This window comes from Ambystoma mexicanum, chromosome 9 (genome assembly GCF_040938575.1).
Source record: "Ambystoma mexicanum isolate Mex_15411 chromosome 9, UKY_AmexF1_1, whole genome shotgun sequence".
NCBI classification, from domain to species: domain Eukaryota; kingdom Metazoa; phylum Chordata; class Amphibia; order Caudata; family Ambystomatidae; genus Ambystoma; species Ambystoma mexicanum.
In genome coordinates this window covers 1,301,082,523-1,301,095,926 of record NC_090931.1, presented here as the reverse complement: position 1 = coordinate 1,301,095,926, position 13,404 = coordinate 1,301,082,523, and the positions used below count along the sequence as shown (strand labels likewise).

At 45.5% G+C, this 13,404-nt stretch overlaps 1 protein-coding gene across 6 annotated transcripts in view; it reads left to right on the top strand.

Annotated features, from left to right (window-relative positions):
* Positions 1 to 13,404, top strand: part of KALRN (kalirin RhoGEF kinase) — a 1,827,638-nt gene that overhangs the window by 1,130,437 nt on the left and 683,797 nt on the right. For all 6 annotated transcript variants that reach the window (XM_069616662.1, XM_069616664.1, XM_069616661.1 and 3 more), the window contains exon 15: positions 10,128 to 10,294. In XM_069616662.1, the coding sequence (XP_069472763.1) occupies positions 10,128 to 10,294 (167 nt within the window). The remainder of the gene's footprint in view (positions 1 to 10,127; positions 10,295 to 13,404) is intronic.

Here is a 13,404-nt window from a genome sequence, read left to right as displayed (position 1 = left end):
TGTTTCAAAGGGTGTTGGGTCTCTGCGTATCTTATCCTTCCACTCCTTTCAAGCGTAAATATAGGAAAGTCTGTATGGTATGTATCTGGAGAGCCTCTTCTAATTCCGTAACAGTGATGAATTTGTCGTTCCGCCATAGTTGGCCCTCTCTTTCAAGTCCTGCTTCGAACCCCACCTGATATCTTGGGTGTTCCGGGATCTCTTCTGACTCCTGGGGCCCAGAGGTGGCTAAGAGGGGAGGGCCAGGTGGCTACACCGATCATTCCTTTTCCTTCTTTCCATATGTTCCAAATCATTCCCAAGATTGGATGGTTATGCAATCTTCTTGTTAGATGTGGTCGGGGGACCCATATCCATTCTGCGAGGGTTGCCGGGGTAAGGTTGTCATTGTCCAGTTGGATCCATTGAAGATCCTTTCTGTCCCTAGGGTGGGGGATGAGGATCCGTAGTTGGGTAGCTTGGTAGTATCATTCAATGTTGGGGAGGCCCGGCCCACTTAAAGCACTGCATATTTCTATCACACTTAACGCGTTACAGGGTTCGACTAGTTGCGCCCGTTTATTTATCCATTGCGCAGCAGACGTGCCCCGTGTCATCCAGCAATAGCTTATTATATAAATATGAATTGTGTGGGAAATCTCCCTGCAGCCCGAGATCCAGTCATTGTGGCAGCTTCCACCAAATACAGTATATGTTACTTATAACGCTTAATACCCAGAGGTTTCTAAGCGCGGACCCGGGGATCGAACCTGTGTTGCTCCGTGTCATCTGGCTTCCAAGGCAAGCACGTTGCCGCTGAGCTATCCTCCCGTAGCAACCTTATAGGCACGTGAACGTACGCCGGCAAGACATCCACTTTCTGGAATGTAAAAATAAAAGCAGAACACACCAATCCACCTTTGCAAATGAATCACAGAGCGGCCAGAATGAATGACCATGTCTCCCATCAGAATTCTGCCTATATCCTAAAACGTGCACGCACAGGGACTGGTTAATCCCATTGAAAGACTTCACATCGCATAACAAAATGTCACAGGAGTGTTAGTAAGATGGATAGCTCAGGGGCAACATGGGAGCAAGACAACGCAGAGCAACACGGGTTCAAATCCCAGTCCCGTGTTTAGGGGCTGGTCTCCGTTATTCAGCGTGTTGTAAAATAGTAATGAATTAAGATGCACTTTTATGGGAATCCCAAAAGACCAACACAGGTGCAAGGTTGCCTGCATAGATTTGCAGGGCACTGGTTGTTTCGTCAGAAGTAGCTAATTTGTCTGTGTTAAACTCACAAACCTCTTCTAAGCTGCGAGGATTATCCAAAGAGCTCTCCGGCCCCAGTCATTTCACTTCCTGAGCTCTGCACAGGTCACAAAGGCTGTTGGGCTGGGTGGCATGGCTACATGAACCATGAGCTCTCCACGGGCCGGTTCAATGAAATGGTTGTAGCTCATTATTTATTTATTTATGTTATAGTTGTATAATGTGCTGATGAGGTTGCACGCCCAAATAGTCTATTTAGCTACAGTCGGTTTCAACAAGTGGAGTTGGTAAATGGGTGGCAGTGTGGTTGATGCTTTGGCTAAGCCTTGGCTAGGGAAATTCTAATTCTTGCTGCATGTGACGCCCTATGTAGGTGGCTAGAATTGAGTTGCTATAGAACAGGCCACGCCTGTATCCATCCCGTGCTGTCCTTTTACGATGCTTGCTTTATTGCCCACCCCTTCCTAATTGCCCAGCCTCCAAAAGTCCACTGTCTTTTATTTCAGGGGAAAGTCACGAATCCCTCGTGCCTCTGGGGGCCTTCGTTGTTCCTCTCTCTAATCTGATCTCCCTTCTGATAGCCTTCTATCCAATCACCAATACTCTTGATTCGGCATTTGGGAGGGTGGGTTTTCAGGACCTGGCCAGTCACTGGACAGCTGACTATCACACCCGGGACATTGTAGTGTGGGAATCACAGACCGGAAAAAGGAGAAAGCACACACTTGGGTGCTAGAGTGAGATCTTACCAAGGCTGGCTGAACATTTAACAGCACCACCGCCTCAAGATGGCGAAATGTTTTGAAGATTAGAAGGAAAGAAAGTGTGTGCTCCTCAGTGAAGAGTAACATTATTTCTGCGTCTCCTCAACTCATAATCGGGACTACGTCACTGGGGTAAAAGGAGGGATAATGCAGAAATGGTCACAGGTGTAACGTTGGTGGACGCAAGTTCAAGCACACACATGCAAGCTTTTAGAACATGCCGGGCTATGTCGGTGCTACTCGTTGAGCATTTGAAGCTGGCTCAAGTCCGCCGTTGCCAGTAACCGATGGTAGAGGTACCTAGAACCTTTGGAAGGGGGTTCTAAAATTCCACAGCAGTTATCATTAACTAACCAGCGATTTATTGCGCTTGTTAAGCAGACACAAATCTCAGTAGATTCCCATGAAAAAGAGTAATTTATAGTAATGTACATGTATATCCTTAAGATTCATAGCAATAAATGGAGATATACTAGCACAGCAAAACAGATTGTACATGAACATATGAAGTGTAATAAGTTGTAGTTTTCTGCGTTGACCTAAATAAAGCATTACATACGTGTTCTGCTTTCCTCTGCAAGCCCTCTGTTCAATCCAGTACGTTAGCTCTTGTGCACTGACACCGCATTCTGCATGCGCATAGCCGGTCACACCGCTGGCGCGTGCAGCAGATGAATTCCCACAATGTTGGTCCCCGGGAGCCTGCACGCTGTTAGAGCAGGCGCTCCCTCTATAGTAACACACGAAAAATAAACGTTGATCATGATGCACCTTTGCTCAAATGAAGCTCTAATATCCCTTGCATGTACAGAACTGACCAACAGGAGCTTAGAATTCGAGGCTTAGAATAAAGTTTGTCTAAGATTGGACACGGCCCTTTGAAGGTCTTTTGCAAGGAAAGTCTCTGGGATGGAGTGCTGGTGAGAGAAGGGGCTGGGCCTCTGGACAATGGTACTTTCTTTATTCCACTATTTTCTAAGCCAACTTCAGGGTGTGTTTATGCAATGCAGGTGCAGTATCCATGATCCGCTTTTATTTTTGGATTTACGCTCAGGAAAACCTTTTCTTCCCCTAACTCTGGAGTCTGTCAAGTTATGTTGGTGAAGATTATGAACGCAGAGAATATGGACTGAAAGAGGTTTCACCATTTTTCTTTAGTGCAGGCAAGTTGTATTGATTGGTCCATACTTGGTCTGATACTCATTTTGTGGAGGAAAAATTGGAGTTCTTGACGTCCAAATTTGATTTGATTTTAATTTGCTTGTGCAATGCCTACACAAAGCCACATCTACTAGCTGTGTCAGGGCTCGTTTCCCACGTGTCTTTCTGCTCCCTTCTCCCATTGGCTGTGGGAGGGATCGCTGACCACAAGCCTCAGCAGCCCATTTCATGTTTTAAATATTTGTGTAGCCACCTCAGTAAATACCCTCTACAGCAATCTTACAAGGGCTGCAGCTGGCCAATCAAAATGTGCTATTTCCGGTCCATTGTTTGCTGTTACACCCCAGCGCTTTTCAATTAATCCCGAAGACTCCGTCTCGAGCAGGTTGATGGCATCTTGGTATAAACACGGTAATTGTTGAGCACAGATGAATAAACACAGCCCGTTCCCATCCCAGCTTCTGTTTACCAACATTGCCTTAAGGCACGAACCGCTTTTAATGCAGCTAATTATGCTCAGTGATTTAGCTAATTTTTGTGACAGAACCAATCGCAAAAAACATGTTAATTGCTATGAAAATTGAAAGCACCCGCTATTTCATGTCTGTTTGCCCTACATAGATGACTTTCCCTGCAAGTGCAAGAATGCTTTCCTTTTACATATGAGACAGGTTTTGTAATGTGTCTAGTCATGGAGACATGCACCAGCATCAAACACAAGTCACTAAGGTGAATTCTCTATTCTCTTATTTCTAGGCACGTCTGTAAAAACTCGCAATTAATGCACAGGTATGTTACGCGCAGCACATAAGGTTAACACATTGGGAAAACACTGTGCGCATATAGTCGCCAACCTGTGCGTGGGTCCAATATGCCCTGGAGAAGTGTGGCACTTTGAAAGTACCAAGGTGGTGATTTGGAGCAGTACAAAAGCATAGCAACAATACATGTAAAACCCAAGTACATTGACAAAAGTGCGGCCAACAGGGGATATGCCTTCCAAGAGCTTGTAGTGCAAATGTCTCATGTTATTTCACCTATGGGTGTGTAGCGATATATAAGAAATAAATTATATTATTATAAATGTGGCGTGCTTGTGACTAATCAACTTTCGGGGCACCAGCAGTTCCAGGGATGAATATCGGTTTCTAAACCCTCAATCAGCCCCAAACCTCTAGGACACCAGAAGGGATCCAAAAAGATTGGAAACACAATCCAATTATATAAATGTCCTTGTCCAATTTTGGTAACGTGGACGGAACGGCAGGCTTATCTCCACAAGTTGGTGAATCGTTGGTTAGTTGCAACATGGTCAAAATACAATTATTACCCAACGTTAAAAGGGACTGTCCAGTCAAGGTTGTATACAAATATCTACTTTATTATTCAACAGACAGTTCTAGCACACTGCAAAATACAACCCTTCCTCTAAAGGAATGCAGAGGACAGACCGTTTCAAGAAGGAAAAGGGATGCACTCTGGATACTGACAGGAGGGTAGTTGGTGAAGTAATTAATCGCAATAGTTTAAGGATAATTGGTTTAATCACAAAGTGAGCAATAGGTCGTAAAATGTCACTATGGGGCTTCGAAGAAGGACCAGGGGGACAGAACCACAAAGTAGCTTGTGCTTGTAGAAGTTCTTGGCCCAAAACTGAGGAAAATGTTTCAGACACACCAGCCTTGTCCTGGGTTTGGTTCAGAGACTCTCTGGCATTTCCCACCTAGGAATCTTGCTGCAGAGCCTAGCAGAGCACACTGTGCGCTGGCTGAGTACCAGTTGTGGAGCTGCTGGAGGGTCAACTGGATTTCAGTATCTCATTCTGTTCCCTGGGAGATGTTTAGGGTAGGGATATTGCTTGCCTCTTTGGAAATCCTGGCCTTCCTTCACTGGCGGAAGCTGTAAGGCAGACTGTACCTTCAGCCAGGGTCCAAATGAGTTCTTCTTGTTAATTCTTGCAAAGTCTTCAGATGATCTGCCCAAAAGAGGGGCTCAGCCCTCTTTTAAAACCAAATAGGCCACAGTGATTGGTGTATGCTAAGCATACCTTAATGAACCAATCCTGGGTCCCCACCAATAATCTCCTTTACGTGTGAGGTCATAACCAGAGTGATTTGCAACAGGAAAGATAAAGGGGTGATAGCATGTAATACTAAATTCCACCCATCTTCCTGTCTGTTGGGGATCAAAGGGTCTCTCTAGTTGTTCCTGATTAAAGTGGAAGGTCAGAAGTTGTGGTGAGAACAGAATTTCGGTCGCTGCCAAACCACATTCTCGTACCTTCTGAATGGGGTCCCCCTGTGGGGATGACTACTGTGAACACATAGGTCACTGCCTTTGATACAGAGAGGCTGGAGCTGGCTTCAGGTTGACGCAGTGCATATCAAAGGTTGTTGGGGTTTTCCTGTCTTTTGTTAGTCCTGCGACCAGGCCTCCTGTGGGCTGGCTTGAAGTAACTCTGATTAGTATGCGAAGTTGCCACCAGCAGCTAACAAAGGAAAGGGCGAATCCATGGGACCTTTGTTAGTTTATTATGCTGGCCATTGCAGGAGGAAGGTTTTGCCTTCCCCCTTCTTAGATGCCGTGAATCACTCTTGGCTGTCATATTCCAACTAAATATGACTGGGGGGGTACAGCGCCTGTAGGCTGTGTCCACCCAGAGTACACAGGTCTATGTGTATGTCATGCAATGAGCATAGGAAAATGTTTGCGGATTAGCCCCACATTTTCAGAGGTTGATCTATGATCATTCAATTTCATTTAAATTTTAAAACGAGCCCAGGCGAGCACACACCCATTGTGCGGATGGTCAAATTCCTCAGTGCTCCAGCACAGTAGTAACTTGCTGGGTGTGGAGACACCTTTTGCAATACATTTCCTACACTTACCTACAGATCTGCCACCTAAAAGTGCCTCAAGTGTGACAAGTGCGTCATTGTCATGTTTCACAGGCTTAGAGTTGGAAAGTGAGACCTTCACACAGAACTTTGGCTTTTTCTTGGAGAAAAACATGTACAATTCCACAAATGACCTTCGCCACAAACCACAGACTCACTCAGGAAACCACGCAAGTCTGCAGTCTTCCTGACCATGATGCATTCACGTTGCAAACTATATGGCGTTTATTATGGATGCTTAAGTCTGAACATTTTGTGGATCAACCAACAAGTCATAAATTGCAACCAGTAGTTGGTATACATTCCGCATGTTGTAGTGTCTGCCTCTAATACAAAAAACAGCCACCCCATTGTTTGTGTACTTCTCCCAATGTTTAATAACAAAATAGTGCACAGTGCACTCCTGTGTTTTAAAAAAAATGTGTGATTCATATGATTGTTTTTTATTTGTATATGTGTGCATATATGTTTAATAAAATAGATTTTATGATATTATATGAATTATTAGCTGATAGATGGAGCATTACTGCTGAGTTCCCTTTTATGACTAGCCCTCCTTTGCTTAGAGAGTAGTATTTGCCCCCACATGCGTGCTTTTTGGAGTCGGCCCCACGATTGTAGAGCTGCTCTGTTTTCTTGTTGGGTTCCCGGTCGCTGCCCTATGTGCCAGCTTATTTCGCTTAATTTCCTTGGAAAGGTAAAGGTTATGCATCCTGCTGTCCTGTCTCATTGACCTTTGTGCCCTGAAGAAGTCTCCCCTTTCAGTGCTGGAAAGGACATTGCCAGAGGACTGCTAGAATGACTGCTTTTTGCCAGTCTATGTTGGGGGCTTGATCTAAATCTTAGTGGAACGGGAAAACGCATAACGGGCATCCTATCCATGCCCACAAGTGTGCCGACCATATGGCTTCTGTGACGGGCAACTCCGCTGCTGGGAGCTGCATGCCGCCCCATCAGCAGTGACGTGTCCAGACTCTTTTGACTGGGGTGGCCCAACTGGGGCACTGACTTATGCAGGGGTGGTATGAAGTACGAACACACACGCACACACACACACACACACACACGAACACACACGAACACACACACACACCCCTACCTTAGTTTAGGATAATGGAGTGGCCAATCAGATTCTAGGGGTAGAACGTGCCAGTGTAGGGCCTGAGCGGGCAAGGTTCACCCAACATCTGTAAATGCCCACTCAGCAGGACTCTGTGGGCATTTATAGATGTTAATGTCACTGCAGTGGGCCCAACTACCTTAGCTTCAGGCCCCACTTATTAGACAATCGTGGCTACACCTTTGCATGGGAGTGCTCAACACTGGCAGGCCCTAGATGTGTGACGCGCAGAATGCACTCAGCAATATTTATACCACAAAATCCCAAGAGCCTGGAACTTTACGCTCCCTCTTCCCCGCTCCTTCTAGACACTGGCTGTGAACTCTGAATTTCAGGAAAATGTTACTAACTTTCTTTTTCCACCAAGCTTTGAGTGCGAAGTATCAATCGCAGCCCAGGGCACTCTACGTGGCGTGGTGTTACTCCGTCCATACTCCAGCCCCCAAACATGCCCGCTTGTGGCCGCCTCATTAGGATTATGGTGGTAAGGGTAAAACTTTTAAACCACTGATTTTTAAAATCTCACCTAATTAGGAGCTGATATGAAATGTGATCTTTATTGCATGGGTTATAGAGAAATTACTGCATGTGGCAAACCTAGCCTGTCTCTCCCCTGCAACACCTTCTATAAAGCCCTTACCTACAAAATGAGATCCCAACTCGTACTTAAGTGGGATTTTAAAAATAGGAAGGATTATAATTACCACTTGTTTTTTACCATCGCCACCATACTCGCAATGTGAACACTTTTCCTTGTCTGATGCATAACATGTGTCTCCGGTATTTATCTTTTTATGGCATGCATATCTAACCCCTGCTTCAAATGTGGTTAAGATCAGCTTTTTATGGTATCCAGTGATTTTACTGACATTTCTTTAACAAAGCATTTTTTTGACGAAACAAAAAATGAAAAAAGATCAAAATTTACAAAAAAATATATGTGGGGTAAGGAGTTAGAACGGGTTGAGAGGGGTTGGGGTAGGGTTTTATGCACAGGGAAACGAGGTGCTTCGGTGGGGGGACTCCCAAATAAAAAAAAATTAAAATAGTCGATATTTTAGTTGTTTGGTTCGTGCACATTTTTTCATAAAAAATGTTTTTAGTGAAATCACAAAGAACCATTTTTATCTGTGTTTTTTCATTTTGGAAGCTGTGGCTTAGTTTTTCCTTTCCTCGCTTCCTATTGGTCAACTGCTGCACTTGCATGATTCACTCTGCTCTGAAAGTTGCATTATGTTGATTTATACCTCACTCCGCTGCCATTTCCAGGGTTAATTTGTGCATCAACTGGGATTTTCAGCCTTTTTTTTTTTGGCCATACCCTGCTGAGTAGGCAGCACTCCATAGAACATGTTATTACATTTTCTGTGAAGAGGCTCTCACATTTTGGGAAATTTTGAAACTGTGGGTGTGTAAAGTCGGTAAAGTGTAATCCAGAATGGGACTCCTTTCTCTCTGCTCCTAGAGACAGAGCCGCCAGCCTCACCTCTCAGATGAAGCTCAGCAGGGCCGAACCATGTGTCTGGGAATGCATGTCCAGAGGAGAAATGCCTCTTCGTTACAGTGCTGGACTGCCCTTGTTTTCCAGCGGTACGCAGTTTTTTTGGCTCGTCCATTTTGGCACCAGTTGTTTTGGTGCAGGTCCCAAATAAGGGCGCGCTGTTGGGATCCGGTCAGCGGGGTTCAGGGACCTGGCCACGCTGGGATGTTACTGTTTGCTTAAATATATTGTCATCCTAAGCACGAGTAAATGCAGTGCTTTGGGTGACAGCCAAACACTAGGCACTCACTACATGGAGCTGTGTAACGTTCCAATGACTGAGCACTTAGGGTTTGGCTTTAATATACTGTAATCCTGAGAAGTGCATTTATTATTGTTTAGGATGACAATATATTTAAGGAAACTGTAACATCCCGGCGTGGCTGGCATATGGCTGCCTGCAGCAATATCCCGGCGTGGATGGGTGCCTGCACTGGCATATGGCTGCCTGCAGCAATATCCCGGCGTGGATGGGTCCCAGCAATATCCCGGCGTGGATGGGTCCCTGCACTGGCATATGGCTGCCTGCAGCAATATCCCGGCGTGGATGGGTCCCTGCACTGGTCCCTGCACTGGCATACGGCTGCCTGCAGCAATATCCTGTTGTGGATGGGTCCCTGCGCCCTGTTGGCTGAAGCTAAATGTGACCTGCACAGAGATGCCCTACCGAAGCAACGTTTTGAACCTCGACACCAGAACAAATGATTGGTTTGGTTAAACAAATGGCCACAAGACCATTTTCTTGGCCCAGTCATCTCTTGGTAGCATTGCAAAAGCAATTCATTTAAGACTTGGTTGGCTGTACTTGACTGCAGGCTGAAGTGATGGACCAAGCTACTTTTTCCTTGGGAAGCTGGAACTGTGAACCTCTACAAAATACTGCCGCAGAGTCCACCGCTGCTTCTCAGCGTGCCCGTAGGCATAAAATGACTGCCTTTTACTCCATGGTACACCCTGGCCAGAATTAACACAGGAGGCTGCTGCCTTTGCCGGTTGCAAATATTGTCAATAAAATTCTTGAGAGAAGGACCAAGCTGAGGACCTTGTATTTTATTCTACAAAAGACTAATGTAAACAGTAAGCAAAACAACATTGCATTTCTTTCTTTGTGACTTCCTTTGGCAGATGGCCTTCTTGATCCTAAGCGATGCATGAAACGAACGCAAACACTGAGGCTAGGAGCGCTGTCTTTTATTGGTTGGAATGACCACCTGTGCAGGTTATTTCTAGGATCTAGATCGTGTATGTTGGGCCGGTGACCCCTAGGATGGTCCCCCCTAGCATAGGTGCCTTGACTTCAGCCATGCCTCATGGGTTTAGACTTTACATTGATGCAGGAGAGCTGGCAAATGTATCTAACCGAGCTGTTGTGTTTTTGTTCGGGCTAGGCATCGACCTCCTCTGCGAAAAGGACATCGACCTGGCAACGCAGGTCCAAGAGCTGCTGGAGTTCCTTCACGAGAAGCAGCACGAGTTGGAGCTGAACGCGGATCAGACCCACAAGCGCCTGGAGCAGTGCCTACAGCTCCGACACCTGCAAGCAGAGGTCAAACAGGTCAGGTGCAGCCCTTCCATTCTAGCCAGAACTAAGCCATTGGGAGTAAGTGGACTCGATCAGTCCTTCAGTCCATTTTTCCAGCTGCCACCGCCATTTTGGCTCTGTGAAAGCATTACACTATTGCTTTTGGTTTTGATTGATGCCTCTTCTTCTCTCCCCATAGTCATTTCTTAAAGTACCCGGTATACATATTGGGAAGGTTATCAGCAACTGTATCCGAGCTTGCATATGCACGAATGAGTGCATCTCGCCACCCCCCAAGGCTGAGTGCGCGATATGCCCACCTCTCATACCAGGCACTATTTGCTCTATAGCCTAACCCCTCCCAAAGGTGCCAACCTGAGCTGAGGTGAATTTCCCAATACGTGTAACACCATCACTTCGTCACATGAATTAAGCCCAGCATGAAGAATCTGGCTGGATCCTTTGTCTGTTTCGCCGATAGGTCTCCATTATAGTGAAAATAATTGGCGCCATAATTTTGAGCTCTCATGTTTCCCATGGCAATGCATGCACAGGCCACCTAGTTTTTTAAATTTCCCTTTGAATTCCGAGTCTTGTGGTTTTTTGATTTCCCATTTGAAATGTAGGAAAAATAAAAGTGCCAGAATTCCAAGCAATCACAGGACTGGGTGTCATTCTCATTCATGCATGGCCATGGGGAAACCTGAGAGCGCTGCATACTTTCTCTGTTTTCCTATGTAGTTTTTGCTATTCTCTGAGGTCTCAGTAGTACTCCACACCGATGCTCCTACCTTTCTTGGTACTAGGAACACACTGTCTAGTTTCTTCTGTGTTCTGGCTTCATTCGGTCTGATTTGCTTTTGTTTTATTTATTTGTGGCATTTTTAATATACGCAGACTATGAATTGTGGTGGAGCGATGAGCAAAATTAATCGTAAGAAGAGTCCGCAGGGGGAAGGGAAAGGGACTACACCACATTTCCCACACGAGGGAAGTTTTTACTGTCACTGAAGATCAGGAGGAGGGGTTCTGATTCTGAAATTGGTGCCAATCTTTGAGACACCGGCCCCACCACCAGTGGCCTAAAAACCTGGTGCTGATTGTGCTCAGAGGATGGAGACTAGTTGAGTGCAGATTTCTGTTGGGTTGGTTCTGGAGGTAGTTAGGAGCAGCAACTTCCTTTGTGAGCAAGAGTCCTGCTCGAGATCCTCTGATCTTGGAAGTTTTCAAAACCTTTGCTGATCATTGACCCAATGGGAGAGTTCTTACGAAGGGGAGACTAACTTTTTTCCACAGAAGGTATCTGCCTACCAAGCTACACTCTGTAAATGGCTGCAAGTGATCACGCTGGTATTTTGAGCAATCTGCATGGTCCCACCCCTTTCCTTTTCAGATCCGCCAGGGGACCACTCCGGTGGTGATAGTGCACGGTACACATATCCTTTAACATTAACATCGCAGTTTAATCAGGGTTGTAAGCAACCAGTGAGCTAAAAAGAATGTGGTGAGGATCGAATGGCATGGATGGGAGGGCCCGACAGGTGGGCCTGCTTGAACTGGAAAAAAAAGAAGAAAAAAGCCACCATTAGTGTGTTCATGTTGATATAGCAGCCCAGCAACATTCCAAAATTCTTCCGAGCCTCGATGAAGAAAATGAAGTGAACTTAGGCAGTGGAGACTTGGGTACCAATTAAAACTTGGGCCTGTCACCATGGTACCTGGTGTTTACAGAAGCCTTTTACTAAGTGATGTGGTAGGGAGGGGGGGGCATGCTCTTGAGATTGATTGCTAATTGTTGATAACTTGGCTTACTCGGTCCTTGTGTGCCTGATGAGATGTTACTCAAAGATTCCAGCCACATGTGTGTATTGTGGATTGTCCCCAATACTTCCACTTTTACAGAGGGAGAGGAATGGGAGCTCACGCATGCAGGGCAGCCGCCCAGTGAAGCATACTAGCTGGTGCGTTCAGAAACCAGCCCTGCCTGTCCCATAGTTACTGACCCTTGGAGTGATGGGCTCCATGCTGTAATGCATAGAACGAAGAAGCGGCGCATTTGGGGAGGAAGAGGAAAAGGAAGGTTGGAGGATAGTGCGTATCATGAAGGAGGTAGCAAACGGGCAGGCTGTCACAGCACCTAGTATTTTTAAAGGGGCTGATGTTTAGTGGGAGAGATTGCACGGAAGCGGTTTGTTATTACATTTGATCGGAGAGTGGCATTTTGTTTAATTGTTTGGTATGCACAGATATGGGGCAATATACAGCCTAAAGTTGAAGCTGGATAGGTATTGTAGACCACTCCAGGTTTGTTTCTGTCCATGACGTTCAGAACTTATCAGTGGAATACAATACAATTGTTGTCCCACTAGAGATACCCATCCACGATGCCATATGCTCTTGCTAATCTTGGCTTCCACTCTGGAAAACCATAATCAACACAATGATACACAGTGGAGCTTCAGTATATTCAGCAGCACAGAACCTACTTTAGCCACAATATGAAAACAGCTTCACTGTGCCCTCGACAAAGGCAACCAGGACCCTGGTACGTGTCTGTCCTATAATGTGGTGACTCTTACCCGCCACCTAGAAAGATAGACCAGGACTGTGAGATTGGCATAAGGTGAATTTTGAGCTTTCGATTCTAACAAAAGTATAAAGATTGTCTGGGTATCACCCTGGATACAAACATCAGAATCTTCATCCGGTGATCGCTGTCCCTCGTCAGTGTCTTTGTGCAGCCTAAAGCACAGGTAATGGAGCAAAGCCATCTGCATTTGATGTATGCAGATGTTATGCAGCTTCCCCTCTAACTGGAGCATGAGGCTGCAAGGCAGGTCCGCGTCACAGAATGTCCAAAACATATCCACTTATGAATGAAACCAGAAATAGCTATGCTTAAATGGATCAAAATAATAGATCATACTGTTTTCGTTATTTTTCCTTGAACAAATGACTAAGATATAACACCCCAGGTTTTAGGCGTATTATAAATGCAATACATAAATAAAATTATCAGTTGTCTCCCCTCTCTCACGTGTAAACATGGATTATTCGGTCAACTCACCGCAAAGGAGAAAAAGGCCACCTACAGGATAGTGGTAATGATCTTTCATAAGTTTATTGCACCTGCCCCAAAGAAT